The following is a 26,329-nucleotide window of genomic DNA, read 5'->3' on the forward strand; positions in this document are numbered from 1 at the left end:
ATTTACAATCGGATCGCGATCGTGATCTGATCGCAAATGGGAGTGGCACATCCCCTGCACCACAAAAAGTGATCCAGGAGATCCTGCCTCCGGAAATGATCCCTCACTTAAAAAAAAAATATATTTTGGTATAAAATAATAATACTTTTTAATTTAAAAGATCATTTGATTTGAATGATAATGAATTTTGGCTCAAACTCTTAAAGTTTTCTTCTCTCCCATTTTCTCCCATGGCCACTTGTGTGTAACGCCAACCCTGCCCCTCCGCTTAAACGGTCATCAGCGCCTCCATCATTGACATTTCGCATGGCTTCAACTACTCCTCTTTCCCCAACAACCTCCGCCTCATTCCGCGACGCGTTCAACCAACAACGTCTCTGTTTTTTTTATACGCCCTATCTCCGACGCCCCTCTACCATTCTCAGCCACCAACTAATATAGGTGCGCACAAGTTCAATTAACCAAACAAATCAACTAAACCGATCGAATTTAAAATTTTAATTTAATTATTTTAAAATTATTTTTTTCTAAAAAAATAATTAATTTGATTGGCTTTCAATTTTAAAAACTCTTACGAGTTCAAATCCTGAAAATCACCTCTGGCAAAAAAAAATAAAATAAAACTACGTATAATAAATCCTCCCCAGACCTCACATGACAAGACTTCGTGTGAAAATTAGATTTGGATAGAATCAAATAAAAAAATTATTTGGAAATGAATAAATTTTTATTTTTGTGTGTACTAGATTAAAAAATGGAAATAATATTATTCATTATTATAATAATTCATTATTATAATAATAATAATAATAATATATATTATTCTCTTTTTCCTAATCGGAAAAATCCGTGGAAAAGAAAGAAAAAAAAATTTATGATAAAAAATTCATTCATTTCACTTATTTCACAAGAAGAAAACAGTGGTTCGGTTGAATTTCAAATATTAAGTCCTTTTTTTCCTTTTCAGTTAAACCAAATAAACGAGATAAACCAAATAAAAAAAATTAATCAATAAATTACTAAGTAAATAAACTTATAAATTCCTAACTAATCAATAAATCTCTCGTAATATTAAAAATTTTAATTAATTCAAATTTTAACCAAATTAATATATATTTTATATATTCAATTTGGTCAATTTTTATTAAAACATTCGATTGATTTGGTTAATAAAAAATCTTAATTTGTTGGTTTCAAGTAAGTAATTTTGATTCAATTTTAATCAAATACTCAATCCAATCCTACTTGAGAATATCGAGAAAAAAAAAGAAAGATTTTAATCTCATGACAAATATTTTCTATCAAAAATTAAAATTCCAAAAAAAAAAGGTACGAAATTAAGATCCATAACTTTCAGAAGCACGTATAGTCATCTGAACCTTGCAGAAGCACTCCTCAAGTTGCAATAACTTTAGTGACTATACGAGGCATGTGGATTGTATAAGAATGCAGAGATTAAAACAAAATGTTCATCTCTTTCATTAATTATTAACATTAAGGATGCAGAGATAATAACTGTCTCCGACTAAAATAACTACTGCATGAGCTGATAGCTGACATGACAGTGCTCGGATTGTCAGCAACACTACAACAATTGCATTGAAGATGAAAAATAAATTGCTTCAACAAACACAAAATGCAGGTAAAATAGGCACAGACCTTTCATTTCTTTCAGATTCTTTGTGACAAAACTCATAAAATGGCCATATTTCAATTTCAGTAAATATACCTGAATCTCTTGAAACTGTCAACTCTAAAGTGCACCAAGATCAATCAAGATTTTTCCAAAAGCAATTCAGTATACTCTTCAATTTATTAGTTAGTGAAAATAATATAACTGTGATATACAGTACAATTTGGTATAAAAATGATTTTCATATAGAAATATATTGTGATCAATCATCATGTTTATATCTTAAATGATTATATGGCGGTTGGAGTAGAAATATATATAACGCACTATTACTAACCATGTTCACCTGCCAAATGATTAGATTAATGGACTAATATGTAAGAACAAAAATGAAGATCACAGTTTGTGAAACAGAAGATAGCACATGAAGTTTGCTCATTGTCAAACTGTCATGTTCTCCTAAGCATGCAAATGCATTAAAAACAAATATAAAACAGACAAACAAATATCCCTACTGCATTATGAAGCGAGGAGCAATTATATTAAATCAAATTTAAAACACTAAGATCGTAGATGCTTAGGATGGTAAAGGACATAAGAAAACAATAGCAAGTACCAAAAACTGCATCTGGAGAAGATTGCATGCATATTTGCTCCTAGAGGGGAATCAATTCCATAGACCCACATGGGAATCCTTTAACCAATCCATATATGATTGTGGCAATGATGAATAGATCGTTAGAACTAGTTTTATTTTCCTTGATGTAAATCTGAACCAGTTCAGTTTTGTAAGAACAATTCAGAGTAGATCTAGTGGTTGTGTGAAGGTAGATTTTCTGCAATTATGAGCAATAATGCCAATAAAATATTGCATTTGTTAATAAAAGAAATGCAAAAAGGTAGTTGAATTGTGTCTCCCAGCTTCTATAAATTCTCATACAACTGAAGCATCATGACACAATCATAGTCCTTACCTCCATCAGCATTAGTCTGAGCCACCACGAGAAGCATGGATTCGAAGAGGCCCAACAAGATCACAGAGGTGGTGAGACTCCAACAGATGCTGAAGAAATGGAAGAAGCTGACAGTTTCTCCCACTGGCAGCAGCTGCAGTAGCAGACAGAAGAGCATCAAGTTCCTGAAGAGGAACCTCTCCTTCTCCAGCAGCGGCAACAGCAACATAACGAGAGGGTGCCTTGCTGTGTGTGTGGGAGAGGAGATGCAGAGGTTTGTGATCCCAACTGAATATTTGAGCCATAGGGCGTTTGAGATTCTGCTGAGGGAAGCAGAGGATGAGTTTGGGTTTGAGCAGGAAGGTGTACTGAGAATTCCATGTAAGGTATCTGTGTTTGAGAGCATAGTGAGGGTTGTGGAGGAGAATAAGGAAGAGTTTTGCTACTAATGTGCGATAGGAAACCTATCTTCTTGTTTCTGTGATACGAATGTGGATGCAAGGTGAGGGATGACACTTCTCCCCCAAAAAATCTATGTTCTAGTCCTGTGTTTTCTTTCTTTATTTCTGATTATGAGTGGACTTGGAAAATTGCAATCTTTCGACATACTTCTAATTTATAAATCTTTCTTCTCTATTATACAAAGAACACTGCATGAGCAATGAAACAACTGAGGAAATATTCTGCAATAGCTACAAAAATCTCAAAATCTTCAATGTGTCTTCTAAATATAAAATAAATTATGAATTCCAATCTTATGTGTTTTGCAAACCTATTGAAACTACAACAAGAATTCCAACTAGCACTATTGACCTTATCCTTATCCTCTTGACCTTTATATGACCTCTCTATAGACTGGGTATTGATTTTGAATTAGAGTTCTAAGAAAGCAGTCCAAGACTCTGTCTAGGCATTGTAGACAAGGGGCCATATTACATCTGTGATATATAATCCTTTAGGACATCCAAGCACTTAAGCAAACTGAGTAGACACATGCATGCTAAGCAGACTATCAATAAAGTCAAATTTGGAAGGAAAAAAATGGTTTCGTTCATTTAATTATCTAAAACTACAGACTTTTGTGATGATTTTTTTCACTAAAATTGATAATTAATGTGATTGTGAAACACTAAACCATGCTTTAATCTGGTAGCATGCAACTAACTTGTAATTGTTAACCATTCGCTTTGCTAGTGATGAACACTTAAGGTAATAGTTATATGCATGAGACTAATAGATACTGTTAGGACCAAAAGTAGCTAGAGGGGGGGGGGGGTGAATAGCTCGTCGCTCGCTCGTTGCTCGACGTTGCTTGTTTCTTCTAAGATGTGCAGCGGAAAATACAGAAACAAATCACACAACGCTAACCCGGTTGGTTTACTTGGTATCCACCTCACAAGAGGTGACTAGTCCAAGGATCCACACCACGCACGCACCCTCCACTATGAAAACACTCCTTTTCGGTAACTACCGAGGGCGGAGAAGCCCTACAAGACTCTCAGTACAAGAAGAAAGGAAAGGGAAACAAAATACAAGCGCAAAGCTTACAATGAGTACAGAAAACCCTAACCCTAGCTTCTCTTCTTGCCTTTGATCCGCCTCTTGACTTGGAAAGCTTCCAAGATCCTTCAAGAACTGGCGATCTGATCTTTGAGAGCGCTGTGGAGGAGTTGGCGAGAGATCTGGAGTGAATCGGTGAAGAGATGTCGAAGGAAATGAACGCCTGCGGCTTAAATCGACGCTAACGGTCGAATCCCGATCGATTGGAATGCTCCCAATCGATCGGAAGGCTTGATCGATCCACGGATCGATCCGGAGCGCCTCTCGGAAACTTCGATCGATCCACGGATCGATCCGCTTATCGCGGCAAGCGGCCCCAATCGATTCACATCCTCGATCGATCCACGGATCGATCCAAAGGGGTTCTGGGGACTCACCGGATCAATCGGTGGATCGATCCAGCGTCTGGATCGATCCACGATCGATCCAAAACTCGCCGGATCAATCCACGGATCAATCCAAACCTGATCAATCTGATCAATCCGGATCTTGATTTTGCCCAAAACCAAGCCCAAAGCCCCTAAACCAACATATAGTCAACCATGACTTGTTGGTAAGACCTAGCATTCGGTCACCCTTGACCAGCTAGACTCTCTCACCAAGTGTCCGGTCAATCCTTTGACCCACTTGGACTTTTCTCTTCTTGCCAAGTATCTCACTCCCTAAGACCTACTTGAACTTTTCTTTCTCGTGCAAGTATCCGCCAATCCTTCGACCTACTGACTCTCACTGATGTCCGGTCAACCTCGACCCATCTGGATTTCTCAGCTTCACTCACCAGGACTTTCATCGCCTAGCTTCACTCACTAGGTCTTTCACCGGCTTCACTCACCAGGATTTTCTCCTCGCCTAGCTTCCCTCATTAGGACTTCCCAATTGCCTAGCTTCACCACTAGGTCTTTCCGCTTCACTCACGAGATTTTCCTCCCGCCTAACATACCGCTAGACTTCCATCAAGTATCCCATCCTCGACCTACTGACTCTTCTTCAATCAACCTTGCATCACAAACATCGAAACCCAAACCAAGACTCAAGTTTAGTCAACCAGCACACTCCCTCGAGGTAACGAAAGCCTCCCTTTGATGTTTGACAATACTAACACTATCACTTACAATACCACATGTAAGTTAGGCTAATCCCATAGCCTAAACCTTCTTCATGCCACTAGGTAATGAATACATAAGTTAAGCCCTTCATTCTCCCCCTAAGAGGGCACACTCCCTCTAGGTAACGAAAGCCTAACTTAGTCCCTTTCATTCTCCCCCTATTGGCACACATCAACCCATCTTTGGGCACACATCAACCCATGCCCCAATTTTGGTTACACATCAAAAAATCCATTTGTTGACGACTCTCCCCCTGAAGAGTTGCTCATCGTTGTTCACAACATCACTCGTTGTGATCAACACGATAATGAAGATCCCATACCCTTCATTTATCCTTAACTTCTCCCTCAATGTAGACAAATACCCAACCTTGAGCATTTTCTAACAACTTGAGTTCCCACTTGAAATAATGAGGATATCCACTCCCCATTTCAAGTTCAAAAGCTCATACATGAGCATTTTCTTTAAAGAAAGTTAACCACCTTCCAAGGTTCATGAAAAATAATTTTTCATGTCTTTAAAGAGTCCCTCCCCCTAAAGACATGGTGGTAACTTATGTCATTGCACCAACAATGACTTGGAATCCCTAAACCTTTAGGAAACCCAAATTTAGAAGTTTTGAGGTTCAAATGTTCAAAATTTGAAACAAACCTCAACCTAAACTTCAACTTAGCCTTCCTTGTTTTCAACACGAAAACACCCTTTTTATGTACACAAATGTGTATTGAGGGGTTTGGAATGGTTACGTAGACTAAAACAGGTTCAAATTGCTGAAATCAGACCTTCCTAGCTAAAATCAGCACCTTGGATCGATTGGAGTTTGGTTCCAATCGATTGAACCTTTCTGAATCGGTCCACTGATCGATTCAGACTACCTGGATCGATCGACTGATCGATCCAGCGAGCTTCTGTTCACGGGAGACTTGCCTTCTGAATCGATCCACGGATCGATTCAGGTACTCCAATCGATCCATGGATCGATCGGAGCTCTGATAGTTGCTGAAATTCCATTTCAGTCAACTTCAGAAACCCCTAGAAAATTCTACAAAAATCCAAAAATCATGAAATTTCGTGTAGACATTATTTAGGGCATACTTAATCATGGAAAAATAGCTTTCTATGAAAATACATCATATTTTCAAAGATTGACACAAACTTGAAAACTTGCAAAAACTTTAGTGTTTTCTTCAAGTTTGTGTCTAACTATTCAATGGTGATTACTATAAAAAAATAGCCTTCACCAAGGTTTTCCAAAAACAGTTTAAAAACATTTTCAAAACCAATATCCCATCATGTTCCTTGGGCATAATGCACATGACTTGTACATTAGCTTTCCCAATGATGGGAAAACACATAACTATGTGTTTTGATGAACCTAAAACTCAAAAGAATGCACTAAATCAACATCTTGAGTTTTGTTCATCTTCCTAACATCTCACTTGTATCTAATGTACACTAAAACACGTACAAGTCACCTTATAGTCCTTGTGAGATGTGAGATTTTGGTTTTGCCCTAATCTAGGGATCATGCATATCTATCTAGGCATTCTAGAGATATTAGACATCCACCTAGGATGTCACTTGTCAATAATTGTTGTTAAATGTCATTCGTCCTTAATTACAAGGAATTAAACTTAATGCATGATTATGTTATGGCATACATCAAAAGAAAATAATTTTCAAAAGAAAATATCCTATTACTACATGATGTATGAATGTCATGACATGGTATTTTTGGATTTTTCATAATAAAACAATGAATTCAAAAATAGACATGATGTCATGGCATATGATGGGCAAACAATCATGACAAGGTTTAGCATAAATAAAATATACCTAGATTACCTATCTAAATATCCTTAATCACTTAGCTAAACTCAAAATATACCACTTGTTTTAACTTAAAACGATACCACTTGTTTTAATTTAAAACGATACCACTTGTTTTAATTTAAAACATTAAACCTAGATTGCCCTAAATGCTTCAAAGAAATGCCAAAACCTAAATTGACATTTCTTATTTCTCTTGATTTGTTTATGCCACTTAAAAATTAAACATATCCTCAAATGTTGGCATATTTCATTTTTCCACAAGAGTAGCACTAAGAAAATACCAAAGTCCCAACTTGGTATTTCTTATATTTTTCTAATTTGTGCCATTTTAAGATAAAATCAATTTTTCCACCAATAGACACATGTTACTCTTTCAAGGAGTAAATAATAGTTCCATTTCATTTTCAAAGGTTAACAAAAACCTTGAAAATGCTCCTTGAGTGTCAATTTCCTCAAAATTGGGTTAACTACCCTTCTAATCGGAGTTGACACTCTCTAACCCATCTATGGGGTAGAGAAGATGCTCCTAGGAACCCAACACCTATTGGTGCTCCTTGGATGCTCTAGGTATTCACTAGAGATAACTTCCCTAGATACCTTCCTAGTGACCTTGTTTGGCTTCTTGGAAGCCTTGGTCACACTTTCTAGGTCAACTCTAGGGATAGCCTCCCTTGTGACCTTGTTTGTGACTTTCTTAGACTTCTTAGAAGTCTTAGTCACATTTATTGCAAAAATACTCTTAGGGATGACTTCCCTAGTATTTTTGGCTTGACCACTAGACCTAGGGTTTGTTCCATAACTATATGGAACTCTATGGTAAGAGGGCACATCCTTCTTAGCCTTTGGTTTGTATCCCAAACCTCTATGGCCATTGGATGGCTTTTGTACCCCTAAACCTAGGTTATGCTCATTTTGCCCTAATAGGATATTTTCCATCCTTTTTAGGGTCTTTTCCATTTTATCAAGTCTTGACCTCAAGACTTGATTTTCCATCACTAAGTCCTTAGTTTTTGGTTTTCCATTAAGTTCATGAGCATTTTTGTGTCTAGGCTTGTAGCTACAATCCTTAGAGTTCTTGCCTAGACTTTTACCTACATTCCTAGCCTTAGGTGTAGTAGTTTTAGCATGAAAAGCTATATGTTTTTCTTTAACGCTATCATGCTTTCTATTTTCATGGTAAATAGCATTAAAATGATATAAGTTAGAACTATCATGCTTTTACCATAATGTAAAGGGTAGGCTCAATAAATGTTACCTTTTCTTTACCTTGAGGCTCCCTCGACTAACGCCTCCTCGAGCCTTGACCATTTTCTTCCCTCGGGCATCGACTTCAATGCCTTTTGCAAGAAAGCACACATGTGCTCGCTCCTTTTATTCCGGGATGGTCTCCTGGCTTCTCCTCTGGTCACTCGCCCTTCTTCGCCAAGTTGGGACACTTGCTCCCGTGTTCCCTACATTCAAAGCATATAATATGATTTTATTATTAATTGAAATATTTATACCTTCATGTGGATGACATCTTTCCTTTGGATCCGGAGGTAGAAGCTTCCTCTAGATCGGACCTTGATTCTCCTCCATTTGATTTTTCTTGAGGAGGTAGAGGCTTCTTCCTCCTCTTCTTCTCTCGACCCGGATGTAGAAGCTTCTTTGATCCGGCGTCACCATGATTGCTCCCCTCAATCCTAGAGGTGGAGGCTTCATCATTGAATACGAAACAAGGAGTATGCTCCTCCTTGTTCCATTCGCTGCATTCCTCGAGAATGAAACTTCGATTTCCTCTTCTTGAGGTTCGGACATCTCTCCTCCTCTTCGTCTTGCTCCAAAGAGTCACCCTCTGGATTCTTCTTGCCTCAGACGATGGAGGGATCTCTCAAGCTCGCCATTTGCTCCATAGTTCCTTCAGATCTTCAAATTCTCCACCAGAAGGACGGTGTTAAATCACCAAGAGCTCGGTCACTTGGCCTCGCACCTGGACTCGCTTCTGGCTCCACTCGCTCCTCTCGAGAACTTTACCCTTCAATTTCTTGAGCCTTGAACCTTCCATTGAGCAAACCATCGCTTCATCTCCATCATAAGAAAATTTTCGATTCTTGATTTCCAAGAATCGAAACTCGTGACATCTTGGAATTGCATCTTGAAGTTGAGCTTGATAAAGTCTTGAACTCAAGAATTTGCTCCAACTTCTTCACCCTCTAGCTTTTCTTGTTACGCTTGACCCTTCCGGTGATGATTCCGGTGAAGAGCGGCCTCGCTCTGATAGCGTTGCTAGGCGTTGCTCGGCGTTGCTTGTTTCTTCAAGATATGCAGCGGAAAATACAGAAACAAATCACACAACGCTAACCCGGTTGGTTTACTTGGTATCCACCTCACAAGAGGTGACTAGTCCAAGGATCCACACCACGCACGCACCCTCCACTACGAAAACACTCCTTCTCCTACCGAAGGGGGAGAAGCCCTACAAGACTCTCAAGACAAGAAGAAAGGAAAGGAAACAAAATACAAGCTTAAAGCTTACAATGAGTACAGAAACCCTAACCCTAGCTTCTCTTCTTGCCTTCCGCCTCTTGACTGGAAAGCTTCCAAGATCCTTCAAGAACCGCGATCCGATCTTCGAGAGCGCCGGAGGAGTCGAGATCCGGAGGAATCGTGAAGAGATCAAGGAAATGAACGCCGCGCTTAAATCGACGCTTTGATCCCGATCGATCGGAATGCCCCAATCGATCGGAGGCTTGATCGATCCACGGATCGATCCAGTGCTCTCGGGAAAACTTCGGATCGATCCACGGATCGATCCACGCTTATCGCGCGACAGGCCCCAATCGATCCATCGATCGATTGATTCTCCGATCGATCCACGGATCGATCCAAAGGGGTTCTGTGGGGACTCACCGGATCGATCGGTGGATCGATCCAGATCTGGATCGATCCACGGATCGATCCAAACCTGCCGGATCAATCCACGGATCAATCCAAACCTGGATCAATCAACGGATCATCCAAACCTGGATCAATCGGTCGATCAATCCAGATCTTGATTTTGCCCAAAACCAAGCCCAAAGCCCCTAAACCAACATATAGTCAACCATGACTTGTTGGTACATAAGACCTAGCATTCGGTCACCCTCTAAGACTCTCTCACCAAGTGTCCGGTCAATCCCTTCACCCACTTGACTTTTCTCTTCTTGCCAAGTCCGGTCACTCCCTAAGACCTACTTGAACTTTTCTTTCTCGTGCCAAGTATAACCCCCTTGGACTTCCACACCAGACGTCCGGTCAACCTTGACCCATCTGGATTTCTCTTGCCTGGCTTCACTCACCAGGACTTTACCAATTGCCTAGCTTCACTCACTAGGTCTTTCACCTGGCTTCACTCACCAGGATTTTTCTCCTGCCTAGCTTCACTCACTAGGACTTCCCAATTGCCTAGCTTCACTCACTAGGTCTTTCACCTGGCTTCACTCACTAGGATTTTCCTCCCGCCTAACATACCAGTCAAGTATCCGGTCATCCTTGACCTACTTGACTCTTCTTCAATCAACCTTGCATTGTCAAACATCGAAACCCAAACCAAGACTCAAGCTTGGTCAACCAGGTCAACCTTGACCTGAGGGATGTTGCACCAACAGATACAACTTATTCTATATAGTTTTCTTGTGTTGTACGCTTTATGATTACTATTTTTTATGGAATTATGAAATAGATGGATTGATTAGTATACTTTTTGACATATGTTAATCATTTTTATCTATGAACATTATATCCACTCCATATTTCCCTCACATATCACATATGCACTATAAAGTGGGTTGATCATCCCACATCTGAAAATTCCTTTTAAAATTTGCTTTGATTGGTTGTGTAATATATTTGGTTGTGAAAGGCACCGCCCAAGTTTCACATATAGCTTGGATATCCTTGGTTAGCATCGTCATACAAGAGTATTCACAATGAAGATTCCAAATCAGCAGTATTTGTGGCCTTTGTAAGAGCTACTCAGAATCATGCAAACATTAACTAAATGCTCTTTAACTGAAATTGGCAAAAACAACATCTACTCACATTTAATTGTCAAAAATATAATACTCCTCTAAGGGGCAATCCAAGCATGCAATATCTAATCATTCTCTAACAAGTTATGGACGAATAGGAGTAGATGAATGAATACATTGATTTGCGAACTGCACAATTTTTTCCAATCTCACAACAAAATGCAAATGTTAATCGTCTAGATGCACGAAAAAAATAATGCAATAACAAGAAATAAAACACAGGGGCATATAATACTTAATATTAATACACATAAAATATGTCAATAAAATAAATATTCACATAAATAATACTTCATATTAATACAACTTGTAATCAATATTAATGTCTTACAATAAACATTAATAGAGCATAAATATTAATGATTGATCAATATTAGTATAGCATTAAAAAAATTAATAAGACATTAATGTGACTTAAAATATTGATAAATCTTCTAAATATTCAATCAATTGCTTCCTAGAAACCGACATACTTGACTCAAATAATATAGCTCATACATCAAACACCAAAAGCATAAAATTACACAAGAGTTTGAACAGGAAACATGAGAAAAATAGATTTAACTAGAAAATTTAGAATTACAAAATTGCTAATCTATGCATTTTTTTCCTTTTTTTTCAAGGTAAATACTCACACTGACACCCTTGCAGACTCTTTGAAGATTAATTGGATCATGAATTTTTTATCCACAAATCACATATGCTACCCTTCATTTTATCAAGACCACTCTGTAATCTGCCTCTTTCTTCATATGAAATGTTATGCTTATTTGAATCCTGCAAATACAGATAGATAAATCAGCCAAAATATTGGTTGTACATTGATAAAAATTTCATTATATATTCAAAGAGTGCCCTATCATTGTCTTGATCTATGTTACTCAAACACAGGAATCTCACGGGTATGGATTCAGATGTCAGACACATGATTTCTTTGAAATGGGATCACAGGAACTCAGCAAAAAAGAAAGTATAAATCTTGATTAATAATCAACAATAATATGTTGGGTTCAAATTTTGTTATTCAATCAACTAGTACTGAATTTGAGTTATTAGGGCTTTATTTAGGACCAAGTAGACTTGATTTGGATCCAACTAGAGAATTTATGAACTCCTAACAAATATGATCAGGCTTGAATTGGTTGGAACTCAAATCAGATTCAATTTGAAAGACAAGCACTAAACTGACCCAGCAACCAGGTGTGTAGTGGTTGAACCAAACCTGAACCAGCACTAAACTGGTCCGGTACAGAGAGGGGAAAGGTGTCCAGGATTCATTGATATTATATGAACCAATATAGTTCTGCCATTGCAACCTTCCCCACTCTCAATTGTGATTCCAACTCCCCTCGCAATCTCTCCCCTTCTAATCATTGTGCCCTTCAACATCCTCACAAGATAACGTCGAGCAACCCATACTATCCCATCCTGCACAAGCAAGAGATATCATTGCCTTCTTCCTTCAAGTTATGGCAACAAAGATAAGCTCCTCCATTTCTTCCATGTTACTTCCTCGTGTTTCTTCTTCGGATTTTCTTTACCTCCTATTCTCACTTGAGACATATTCTCACTTGAGAAAATATATGAGTTTGCCTCATTGTGCTTGTTTTCCATACCCATACACATGTCATGCCGTATCAACATGTAACCAAGAGAGAGTAGCAATCCAAAGTAACAAAGGTCATGGTAGCATATCCCATGTGAAGTAACTAAAACTAGCAAATGCGAATTGAGAAAAGTTGTGATATTTTTTTTACATTAATTTGACTTGTCCATGTAAATGTGGTTTTGAAATTAGCCAAACAAACTTGTGAATGTTCTTAAAACACAAAATATTGCAATAACACAACTAACAATCAAGTTCATTGATGAATGACCAATTACTTAAGGTAGCTAGTAGAATCTTAAGTTACCAATAAGTTATGCATGATCAGAAGAGTATGATCAATGTGTGCTTTATTTCTTGAAAGATTTATGTGAAGTCTCTTATGACTAAACATAAAGCTGAGGATGCGTGACACTGCATTTATTCTACTCGAGATATCCATTCCATATTTATCATCAGATTCAGAAGGAAGCAATATACAATCTTCTGAAATGAACTGATTGAGTAACTTCAACACAGAAGGTAAGACGTTGCCGCTTGCAATCAACAGAACAATGCAGGGCTTCAGACAAAAATCAAATGTAGGGATCCCACTGAACCGACAAGCCACATCAGGATCTTCAGACATAGACTGTGTCAAAGCAAGAGAAATTAAGTACCCAAAACAGCAAAATTTTAGAAATCTAATGTGCAGTTAAAAACTTGTTGAAACAAGAACTTCAACATGTTATTCGAATGCAAGAGTTTCATAATCAAGCCTTAAAAAATACCACTTTCCAAAAAGCATATAACTTCAACAAACATAAAAGTATGAAAGAGTATGATTATATTTGGTTATTTATCAGAATAGCAGAGAGTGGATTTTAGGGTACCCACAAAATTTTCAACTACCCATATCTGCTTAGCAAATCCAAATCTAAACCTGTCTCATACCTGTGATGGGTACTTAGGAGTCTACCTGTACCCATCTCATCACTACCCATGAGCAAATGAGTACCCAACCACAACTGAACTTAACAGAATTTAACATATTTTAATTTAATACCTCCAATGTCAAAAATAATAACAAATTGAACCACTAAAAATAATTAAATCTGTCATCAAAACAGAATATGTATTAAAAAGTATGTATATCAATCTCTAACAATGAAATGCCCAGTAAAATCTTATAGTCCATCAAATTTAAGTCAAACCTACATGATAAATCTTGTAAAAATGCAAATATACATATCTACATATGACCTGTACCAAGTATACACATAAAACTGATCCATGCCCAAAAAACTGATCTATACCAAGTATACACTTAAAACTGATCCATACCCGATTAGACAGGTGAAGTAGACATGGATACCCAAAAAATAGAATACAGGAACACTGAGAACTGAATAGAGAATTGGTTTCACTGAATTGCAAGAAAGATTAAATCATGTGCTCTGACAGAAGGATGCTAGTTTGGATAATTCCAAAAAGAACTCAGATCTAAAGACACAAAAAAAACAGAAGTATCCTAATCCCGATAAGTTAAGCTAACTGATGCTGGTGGCATTGAATTCACAAAGGTTCAAGCAAGCTGCTCTATTCAGGTTGGGGTTAAATAAAAAATACTCCATCAATTAAAAATCTGAAGCAATCCATCTAAATTCTTACTCATTTTGGCAGGTAGTCTCCTAGCCTCATGACACAAATACCAGATAATGATCATTTAGACCAAGTGTATAGAAACATGGAGGGAAGGTAGCAGTAGCTAGTGTAGCACAATGCGGACATTGTGCTGTACATAAAGAAAAATGTCATATTTGACACACATGAAGCACCCAATAGGATAGATAGGGTGTTGTCCTTAGTACAAACATTGAGGGAATTATTCATAAATTATAGGGCAGACCACAACTCCACATAAGAGGCTATCATTTTTTGTTAGTAGTTCCAGACTCCCAGTGTACATGACAAATTGAATCAGATAAATATCACATGTTAATGAGAAAAACAATTAAAAATTAATTTTATATTATATAACAGATCTCAATTTGAACGTTTTCTTCAGCATTCTCTACAAGAAATTCATAAGCAAACATTTTATATTCAGCACCAAGTGTCAAGTGGTTCAATGTTAGCAACTTATTCGACCACATTGGCCATGCACGAATTAATCTTGAAAGCCATGAAAGATGCAATGGATTGGTCCAATCCAATAATAACTGAGTTTTAATATTCTCATGTATAACGATGTATATTAGTGGTTTAGTCCTTTTGGTTTGGCCATTAAATGTTTATTGGTGAGGTTTTTTATGACCATAGAAGTAGTCATCACATGCGTTGTTTCCTTAGAATGACTATAGTTGATTGAGTTACACTGCAGAGAACTGAAAACACTGAAATTTATTATGATTATTTTGACATTCCAAGTATCAAACCATAATTTTCCATCTCTCAAACTAAGCTGAAAATATTTCTGTGTGTGTGTATGTATGTACACACTATAAATAACAAGAAAATCTACAAGCACTAAGCAAGCACATACTGATGCTGTATCAACCATATATCGACAAAGGATTTTGCTTAAGTCGCCGATATCCTCATCTGAAAGTTTAGTTAGCCTGGCATCAAGTGCAATGATCATTCTGAGCATACCACGGAAATTGTCCATAGGAGGATTTAGTAACTGCAGAGGTCAAGCAAACATCACATAGTAAGGGCATAATTTTTACAGGAAATAGAATGTTTTTTCTATATGACAAAAGTCTTCAACCGTGAGGTAAATGCATAGGGGAGTGGAGAACTAGATATGCAAAGAATAAGCTTATGAAGAAAGCCAACACACCATCTCATTTAACATGTTCTTGAAAAGCAACTTCAGGACAATGCAACTGTCACCGATCTGATCAAGGCATTCAAATACTGCATCTGTGATGGACTTGAAGGTTTTCTGATTTGAATCTTCCTCAAAAATTTTGGCAAGAAACCTTTCTGAAATGAAATGCAATATGTAGCAATCAGCATATATTTGAAACAAAATTTAAATGACTACTTATTGTTCCGAGACATTTCAATCATCATTGGAGAAACAATATACTGTACTCATAATATTTGCAAGTTGAGAGATAAAATTAAAAAAGTATATAGAATGTCACAAATATCCAACTGCTATATGAGACAAAGACAAGCCATAATAATCAATAGAACAAGTGATAATTTGGTTTCTCATTTCACAAATTATCTAACAAGTAGAACATTAGTTTATATCCATGTTTCAATTTGACAGAAGTGATAGGCTAAGATAACTATGTATTATACCAATAATTGCTATGCTTTCAATTAGATTGTTCCTAATGCTACTTTGCACAAGCCCCCAAGTATTCAATAAAGTTGAGTGCAATCTTTTCCTCCACCTCTAACAATGCCCATAATGCTAGACCATGTTGAATGTTACTGATATCTACTGGTCAGGAATACAAACTGGATGGGAATTTGTAGCCTTCTGTTAAAACAAGCAACCACCGAATCGAGACCATCTTAGCTGCTTTCTTCTCCTCGGGTTTCCCCTTGATCTGTGGCCCAATTCCTTGGCAAACTCACCTAGCATTCTTCTACACCTATCTTCAAGGTATATCATCTCCTCTATCTTCCGTATCTTCCTTGTCTCTTGTTTCCCCTCCCCATGAACGGAAACATGATACCGAGTAGTGTTCCGTTTTCCGCCTAGTTCCATGTATCAGTCAAATAATGAAATGAAATTTTTTATCATGACGCCTAGCATGGCACGTCAACAATCATGACAAATAATAAGGAAAAAAGACAAGTTTCTGATATTACTATTTTACATTGCTTTATTGTTTGGATATATGGCCTGTTATTGCTGTTACACTATTACATTGATAATAAGGTCAACTCGATTGACTACATTTCATCCTTAAATGAACCTGAATGGGATTGAATTACAGAAGCATTAGAAGTTTAAAGGTTAATAGTTTATACTTCCCTTCCAGCTGAAAACTGCATTGGAGGTACGAACCTAACAAGTTTATTCTGTTCACATCAAATTTTTCTGGCAAACAAATGAGCATAGACTATAATTTTATCATGGTCCATTAGGATTGAATTGCATTATCTACATAAGATAAAGCATTTAAAGATGGTAATTATATTTCACAAACAAATTGTTCTTATTACCAAATGAGACTTAAAGAGTTCAAGATGGTTCTCATATCAACAGAAAAGACAAGAAATATGAATTCAAGAAGAGTTATAGGCCTTCTAAATTTGGGAAAATTGAAGAAGGAGCCTCTTGTGATGCATACTCATAAAAGTTATTAGTTATGTTATAGTCAGTGTTGTACATTCATGTGGGACAAAAATATCAAAGGTATGTCGTGCACTAATGGGAATTAGTAATACACTAGTTAGTGTTTTGTGAACCCACAATGACTCCCTCACAAGTTTTCCCCTTTGGTTACTTCTTTCAAACCCCACATCTAGCGGCAAGCAGAACAAATTCCTCATTATACTCACAGCTGATAATGCAGCTAGTGCTCAAAATCCTCAATCTCATTCCTTTGCCACAGCCTTGAGTGTTTGCTATGCAAACCTACGGGTGGATACACATTTGAATTCCTGGCACAGCATCCTCCCATGGCTCCATAGATAGGCTAAAAGTTAACTTGATGATAAAAGGGTACCCTTAAAAATGTGATGTTGACTATACTGACATATTTTCCTCCTATCACCAATGATTGCTACGGTGTTTCTTCCTTGCACTTAGCGGCTATATTCCAACATACAATAATATATCATCAAGAATATGCTTTTATTCATGGTGGTCTTACTAATAAGGTATACCTACATCAATCTTCTTTTATTTATGGTAATCTTGCTAAGAAGGTATACCTACATCAATCCCCTAGGGTGCATTTGATTCAGGTTATCATATATAACTTTGGTTATGTGATTATTAGGTAATCACATAACCAAGGTTATGGGAAATAAAACAAAACCAAATGTTGTTTGATTCAACTTAAGTAATGTAACAAAAACTTGTTTATTTGAAGGTTTTAATGAATAACCTAGTTTAATATTTTACTATATTACCCTCACAAAACCAACCATATTTATGTTTTTTTTACTTTTTCTTTTTTTTTTATTTTTTTACGTTTCTTTTTATTTTTTTCATTTTTTTTCCTTTTTTACATTTTTTTATGTTTTCTCTTTTTTTTACTTTTTTCCTTTTTTATTTTTTTTACTTTCCTTTTTTATTTTATTTACATTTTTTTACATGTTTCTGTTTTTTTTTCTTTTTTATGTTTTTTAAATTTTTATTTTTTTACGTTTTTTTAAGTTTTTTATATTTTTTTATGTTTTTCTTTTTTTTTTCTTTACATTTTTTACGTTTTTCTCTTATTAGAGGATATTTTTGGTAAAAAAAAAATTGTTAACCTCGGAATCAAGAAAAACCTCAATTTTCCGAGGTTTTCCAATTCCAGATTGCATGCTCCTTTTGCTAACGTGTCGGGCATGGAACATTACTCGGAAATCATCGATTACCTAAACCAAACAGGGTTTTCGTTGATAACCTTGAATGGAGAATCAATGTTATCAAGGATAACCCCCAACCAAACACACCCCTAGGGTTTTTGCTCAAAGGGAGAGTGGTTTTGCATATAAATTGAAAAGGTCCTTATATGAGCTAAAACAAACTCCTAAATAAGGTTTGATAAATTAAATTTTTTTCAAAAGTGCATCAAATCATTCAGCTTTTCACCTTATCCAGTTTGAAAATTATATCCTTCACTTTTTTTTCTTTTTTTTTTTGGTAATCTAGGTATCTAGTGAAAATTATATCCTTCTCATATGGCAAAAGGTGATTCGCTTGCCCCCAGTGCTCCTATCAACCCGCTCCTAGGACAACACGGAGGAGGTAAATCACGAGTGGCTACTAGCCATTAGTGCAAGTGGTCAAGGTATGCTTGAATGCACCGAGTTTCGACCCCAATATCTCATGTAGCAACTCCCCAGGCCTTAGCCACCGCACCGCCCCGAGGGACAAAAATTATATTCTTCTCAATGTTTATATAGATGGCATTAATATAACATCAACGCTAATGATACTGCAGGAATTAGAAGGATGAAACTTATCCCCATTGGCACTTTTAAACAAAAGACTTATGTGGTATTGAATATTTCAAGCCATACAAGTTGCTTGTTCAGAAGGAAACATTTAAGTGAAATTTGTGTTTGATGTGTTGAAGAAGCTGGTGTGTTAAGTACTAAATCCATTGATTCTCTCATAGATCTAAATGTCAGATAAATACAAGGACAAGTGGAGTCTAATCAAGAGGAGTACAGTAGAGTTACGACTAAAATCTAATTTATTGCCATCTAATTTCTCTAGTCTCCATGCCAAGACAATGGAGAGGCAAATCAAGGAATATATGGTACCTCGAGAATACCCGAGAAGAATTTCTATGATATCATGATTATTGGTATATATTGATGCACGTTTCTCCCACAAATATATGTCCACATTAAATTGTTGCATTATTCTAGGAGAGAATATGATATTTTTGAAAAAGCAAAAGCAGACTGTAGTGGACAAATAAAGTGCAGAGTCAAAATGCTAAGACATGAATATTACCAAATGTAAGCTTATTTTGCACAAATAATTTTCTCTAAGTTGGATAATGCTCTTATTGAACTAATAAATATATTTTGGCAATCAGATATACATCACCTCTAATTCAACCTTTCATAAGATGTCAAAATACATAGAGATATGTGTTACTTTCGACTGAGAAAATATAAATGCCATTTAAGATTGTTTTTTCATTTGTTAGTTACAATGATCTAGTAGCATAGTTGCTTAACCTTTAACTGACTAGCTATAACATTATAACATATTTGAGCAAATTTAAGGGAGGTATTAAGGACCACAAATTTTCTAATGCAATTGATATATGGGTAGATTGGGCAGCATAGGGTTATGGTGAAAAACCAAAATTACTATCATAATTACATTGTACTGAATGCTATAATGCAGTTTAAGTTGGGTTGCCCATTTATTGGTAGTTTTCTTGTTACATTCATACTAATAAATCAGATACATTATTGATAGCTTTGTCCATACAATCTGTTGATCGATTAATTATTTTTACTCTCATCCTTATCACATCCCTAATCGACATATTGTTGTGAAGTTTGTTGCATAGATTGTTACCAGATGTAATCTATATTTTGTTATATAGTGTTCCAACATCAGCAGCTTTTAGTTATTGACATACAGGTTGCGCTCATCCAGGCAATATTTACTCCTTGGTGAATTAACACTAAATGCAAAACAAAATAAAATTCCAAAATGTACTTTCTCCATAGCATAAAAGAGAGTATAAACAAATTTTGAATATGTACTTTCTCCATTGCATAAAGCTAGAGTATAAAATAAATTACCAACATGCATAATGCAAAAGCTGAACTATTTACACAATTATGCAACTGCTTAAAGAAATAAAATATCATCCTACAAAGTTAGAACCTCAGAAAAGCTTCCTCTGAATAGTTAACCTGGGTTTTAGCATGATTAACTTGGTAGGAGGTACGGAGTTTGTACTTTTTATCTGTACAAGTAGAATAGAGGACAGTGTACAAGACAAAGGACAATCACAATAAACTTTTCTATCTTTTTTTTCAAATTCTTATATTAAATTCAATTCAGTATAAGATCATAACAATTGAAAAACTATAGTTTGCTTAACACATTGTCTTTTGAAATTACGAAATAATACATGGCTAGAATTTCTTATTCCGTTCTGTGTGACTTAAACATGGAACATGGTGGCACGGCACAACCAAAATATCTTGTCTGTCACAAGGAGGGGAAGAGGAGGAACTATAAAAGAGGAGCACTGGGCAATAGAGGATAGATGAGGGTGTTGGTGTGCAGCCGACACAAAGGAGGAATCTAGGGGCATCAACGCTGAAGGGGTGAGCTAAGATTGTCAAAGGGGGTTTCATTAGATGACTTTGCCAAAGCCACAATTTGCAATTGAGCTGTAAATCACGTAGTCCAAATGAAGCTGGGATTGATAGGGAAGAGGAAAGTTGTGTACTTTTCTTTTCTTTTTTATTTTGCCCTTGGGATAGGCTGGCTATTAATTAATTGCTAGTTAATAGATATTAAAAATTTAATAGATACATATATTTAATTAATACAGTTAATTAAATAGTTAATTACTTGATACATATATAATTGATATATAGATACTATTGGTATTAAATAATTAATATCATATTAGTGTAATTTTTATAAATATAATTACTTATAATGTATTATTTATATATTTTTATAAATATTATTTTATTTATTTATAATTATTTATAAAGGTTGCATACAATAGACTTAATGTAGTCGGATCTTTCACTAGGACCGTATATTGGCGGAAGTTTTATGCACCGGACTATCCTTTTTTTAGTTATAATTATAAGTAAAAAAAATTATTAGTAAATGGCTAATAATTACAAGTACATAACTATTAAAAAATTAATTATAAGTAATTAATTATCAATTATAACTTATATAAGTTATACTGAGTCTAATAAGATTAATTAAATATTTAACGTTTTAGTTTTACCATGGATGCTGATAACAATTTGAAACTTCTTGCTTTAACTCTTAACATAAATAACCGGAGTATGAATTCATTCTTGGAAGTAAATAAGCCTCAAAATCATGGCTCACTCTTAACTCTTAGTGCAAATGACTTGTATTGATTCGTATTTAGAAGTAAATAAATTTAGAAACTATATGGGCACAACATAGTACCAAAATTGTATTGTTCTGGCTAAAAACTAAAGCTTTGACACTCTAGAGATTTAAAACCTGGATCTTATCATCGTTTTCTAATAATAAAAAATGACAGTCCAATGCACACAACTTTATAGGAGGTTGTTTCCGAGCTCCAACTCGTCACCTCTGGGTCACATAGTAGCAACTTTACCATTGCGCCAAAGCTCTCCTTCTAATGATATATTTTAATTATGACAATTTATATGATCTTTTCATGCCAAAATAGAATATGCTAAATAGGTATAGTACATCATTCATTAAAAGCACAGGGCTGGCATAAGTACAATAATTGCTAGTTGTTTATCAGCTAACAATGTACATATGAAGAAAGAATATTAAATTGAATAATGTTACGAAGTAAAATTCATGACACGGACAACTATGCAGAAGTTCACTCCAGTTTTGTAAACCAAGCAGCAATGTAGGAAAGCCAAACTAAAAGATCCATTAATAATGAACGAATTTAGAAAAACAAATAACACCATGATAGTTGTAGTGGCTAGAATGTTGCTGAGATTACCAGGAGATACTCTAAAGCGTGCAACTAAAGTTACCAAGAAACTCATGTACTCAGAAACAGGCACACGACCAGACATATATGCTGTCTGCAGAACCTCAACAATTCTTAGCAGTATGAGTGGTTCCATATCATTACCTGCAATTACAATAAATAGGATGACAGAGAAAATGTAAAAAAAAAAAAAGAAACACTATACATATTCTTTAAAAGGGGGGAGGAGGTAAGGTGGATCATTAGGATCATTAATAAAACAAAAGCAGGAAAAATCATGCAACAAGATAACAAAAAGCTATATAAGTGGTAGTATACTGGACAACCATAATATACCAATTAGTTCTAAAGAAAATGCTAGTATGTCAGTCAAGAAAATATAGGAACAATATCTTTTCCTTTTTAACTACTATTACCAACAAACTAATAGAGAATTTTCAAAAGATTTTTCCAACATTATGCAACTTTAATAGGCTGAACTTGTGAGCTGAATCACGCACTACTTAGGATCACATTTTACCCGCATTATTCTGACATATAAGAGACCAAGATATGGCTAAGAGGTACCCAAAAGAATGACTTTGTTTTATACATTTGATAAATAATCCAACATACAAAGATTGGCAATAATACTTCTCCAACAGTGTATTGTGTTTGGAGCTCTCAAAATTAATCAAAGTTAGATGCGTGACACTACAATAAGAAAAAGAAAATACTAATCTAAAAATTTATAGGCAGTAGTGTCTAATGTTTGATGAAACAGGATCAGACAAATCTAGGGACCATCAAGGCCGGTCCTTGTTTCCGACAAGGGAAGAGAACAGCAAGGGAAAGATGATAGGGAAAAAATTCACTTTTCTGTGAGAAACTATTTTTTTTCCTTAGATCGAAGTAAGAAGCACAGTTTTCCATTTGATCATTTACTTGAATGGATCAAGGGAAGGATGAAGGAAATTTAAATTTCAATACCTATCTGGTAACAACATGAAAAGGATAAATCAAAAACAAAATCTGAAAAGAAAAAAATTAATTCTTTAAGGTTAGATTTGAGCTTCCTGCCCAGATCAAAAAGCAATATAAAGGAAAAATAGTGAAAGATTTTTTCAATTTTTTCTTTCCCTCCCTCTTTTTCTGCCAAAAGAAATGGAGGGAAAATATCAAAGGAAAAAATGTTTTATAACGTTTTTGCAATGTGTGATTTCTTCCCTCATGGGAAGCATGTGCTAAAAATTACATTAAATTAAGAAGACATTACAATCTAGAGGTCCTTTGAGAACAAAGAAAACATTGAAGGACTAATAAGGAAAAAAAAGAAAGGTTAAGAACATTGGCTAAAAAAGTAAGGGACAAGAATTTATTAGATTTGCATGGCAAATTATATCCACATGACTTTGGAATAAATCATAACATTGGAGGGACATCTCAAACATACTTCTTTTGTTGTTAATATCAAATGGGATACAAATAGCTCTACCACCCAAAACACCAATAAATGAATCCATAGTTTCACCTTGCTATTTGCAAGTGTGACTCTCTTCCAAAATTTGTCCTTTCCAGTTGAAATTGGTTTTGATAAAGAGAGGACATTTACTGCCACCAATAAGTTTAAATTTGACCCAGATAAAGTACTTATTTAATTTTTTTTTTTAAAAAAGTTAATAATAAGTAAGCTGAAACAGCAGGTGTCCAATCAATGCTTACATAAGCAGCAATAGGCTAATGATTCAAGAAAATCTGAAGTCAGCCATGAAAAGTAGCATAAGCAACAAAGGGCAAGTTCCTTGCAATCATTTGGTAGCTTCAGAAACGGGCCATAATTTATTGATCCTGAATGAGCTGCAAAATGCAATTAAATATTCAATTTCATTGGAGGATGCAAACAGGAGCAGTTGATACAATGAAACAACAACTATTATAACTAATTAAAATATGCTAGAAAAAGTTTACTTCCATCACGATAATGACACTTACATCTAATAGCATAAAATTCTCGCAAGAGAAATTGCAGAGCATCATACTCAAAACCAAGAGGTGAATTTGGCACAAAACATTGTCCGATTCGAAGTAGGACTTTTAAAACCACCTGTAAGAACTTCTAAATGAGATATTCAACAAACAAAAAGGTTCAGCTAACAATTGCAAAAAATGCTGAATGAATAGATAAAAGATTTTTCAGAGAATATACCTAAGAGCAATGAATACAATGACAGTCAAAATAGGATCAAACTCTTTGTGCACTGCATAATTGCCCAGTGCACTAACCATCTAACCTAAGGAATTTAAAAGGCATAACTCCCGCTTCATAGTTTATTTATACACGTGCAAGGAATGCACTAATAAATGGTTCATAGTAACTACCAAGGCACATTAGCTTAGACCAGCTGCTGCATTTCTGCTTTAGCTCCAAATCATAAAAAAGAAAGTCTTAGTGTCACAACAATCATAAAAATGATGGGAGTCAACAACATTCATGTGATCAAGGACTTCATTAGATAGAATAAAGACCAAGATGAGGCATTGTACAATCTCATGCTTGCTTCAATTTACATGCTCAAAGTCTATAACCATAAATAATAGCCTAGCTATGCATGCCCACAAATATAGCATAAAATGGGATGACAATTACCAATATCTAACTGGCATGATATATTTAAACCGATACTATAGCCATGTGGTTGGCATGACAGTTCTTGCATGCATACATTACATAGCAAATTACTGTGGATTCTTCTTATTTAGGTCATTGGCAAAGTGTGTGACTATAGATAAATACGTCACCACTCTCTAGTAATTAACCAAGATATAGAGCTAATAATAAACAAATGTAACATTTATTCTATTCCTTAAACTAATGGTTGTTGAGAAGTAATATTTGTTCAAATTGACCAACAGATCTATTATTTACTAAAGGGTAGCATGATGCATGAAGTTCCCACCAATGCAGAGTCTAGGGAAAGGTCGATTATTATACGCATCATCAGACTACTTTGCAAGAGGCTGTTTTCATGACTCGAACTCGTGACCTCCAGATCTATTATTTACTAAATATTATAGTTGGTCCATTTTGTTATGGTAATAAAGCCTATATAAGAGACTCAAGTGGTAATGTTTGTGATATTCTCCATATATTAAAAAAAAAGGTATCCTTTCATCCTCCTAGGTTCTCTTCTTTTTGCTTTTTCTCACATGCTCCACACCAAATATCCACTGCATTAAGTGGGCTGGTCTTCTCTTTTCGCAGTAACTAACTTTTTATCAATTCTCAGGCTTAGCAGTGCACAATGATAGTAATATAGCCATGCTTTAAAAATAACGTCAAGAACTAGCAAAAGCCACCAATAGAATTCAAGTGCAATTAATCTAAGCACTAACCATCGTGTTAGAGGGATGTTCATCAGATAGGTGCAGTAATATCCTGGGAAGCTCTCTCATCCAAGCAATCTCATGGCTTAGATGATCTTGATAACTAGATGCATGCATCTGCAGGCCAGTATTGATTGTCTTGCAATAAAACACAGGAGAAAATCAAAATAAATAATAAGATTATGTTTTACAAGAGACAAAAGGCGAATCAAAAATATGAAATTATATGAAATTGAAAGATTTTTTTACGAAAGATGTACATAAAGAAAAGAAAAGTCCATTCCACTTTACACCTAAATTTCATTGCTTCTCAATTTATCCCCTAAATATTTTGTCTTTAAATTATACTACTCTCAAAACCCCGATTCAATAACAGTGGTAATTTTTGATGGAGCACAAGGATAGTAAAGACACTTAAATTGAAAACATATTATTTTTATCACCATTATATTTAAGAAATGTGATATTTAAAAAAAAAAATTGAGACGGATTTAAATAATTGACATTTTTAGAAAAAAAGATTTTGATAATTCACTTATCCAGTATATTTTAAAACCATCCATATTGATCCCAAATATGAGAACAGTTGAGGGTTGCAATAGGCCTAGATAGCCAACATTAAATTTATCTAAACCTTTAAAAAAAAATCTTAACTTCTTATTCACAGGGCTCGACTGTAACACACATGTATATGTGGCACGAGGGTTATTCACTACTAGAGCATATTTCTTGCATAAAAGAGGGATAAAGTTAGTGTAGTTGATCCCAAACACTTGGGACAAACAAAGCTTGATGATGGGGACTTACTCTTATTTTTTTATTATTAGAAAAAATGACAAAAAAAAAACCCTTAGGCCTGTATTATAGAGCTGCCACCAT

At 35.4% G+C, this 26,329-nt stretch overlaps 2 protein-coding genes across 7 annotated transcripts in view; one reads left to right on the forward strand and one right to left on the reverse strand.

Moving 5' to 3' along the window:
• Nucleotides 1-2,593: 2,593 nt before the first annotated feature.
• Nucleotides 2,594-3,042, forward strand: LOC122026946 (auxin-induced protein 6B-like). Its single transcript, XM_042585710.1, has one exon. The coding sequence runs from the start codon at nt 2,643-2,645 to the stop codon at nt 3,033-3,035; it is 393 nt and encodes a 130-aa protein (XP_042441644.1). The 5' UTR covers nt 2,594-2,642; the 3' UTR covers nt 3,036-3,042.
• Nucleotides 3,043-11,542: 8,500 nt separating this feature from the next.
• LOC122026945 (testis-expressed protein 10-like) overlaps nt 11,543-26,329 on the reverse strand; it is a 33,147-nt gene continuing 18,360 nt past the window's right edge. For all 6 annotated transcript variants that reach the window (XM_042585708.1, XM_042585705.1, XM_042585704.1 and 3 more), the window contains 8 exons: nt 25,460-25,588; nt 24,059-24,170; nt 23,789-23,923; nt 22,097-22,231; nt 15,565-15,710; nt 15,265-15,405; nt 13,048-13,371; nt 11,543-11,911 (listed from right to left, as the gene is read on the reverse strand). In XM_042585708.1, coding sequence (XP_042441642.1) covers nt 11,807-11,911; nt 13,048-13,371; nt 15,265-15,405; nt 15,565-15,710; nt 22,097-22,231; nt 23,789-23,923; nt 24,059-24,170; nt 25,460-25,588 — 1,227 coding nt within the window. In that variant the 3' untranslated portion in view covers nt 11,543-11,806. The remainder of the gene's footprint in view (nt 11,912-13,047; nt 13,372-15,264; nt 15,406-15,564; nt 15,711-22,096; nt 22,232-23,788; nt 23,924-24,058; nt 24,171-25,459; nt 25,589-26,329) is intronic.

The sequence above is a fragment of the Zingiber officinale genome, chromosome 10A, assembly GCF_018446385.1.
Source record: "Zingiber officinale cultivar Zhangliang chromosome 10A, Zo_v1.1, whole genome shotgun sequence".
Classification (NCBI taxonomy): domain Eukaryota; kingdom Viridiplantae; phylum Streptophyta; class Magnoliopsida; order Zingiberales; family Zingiberaceae; genus Zingiber; species Zingiber officinale.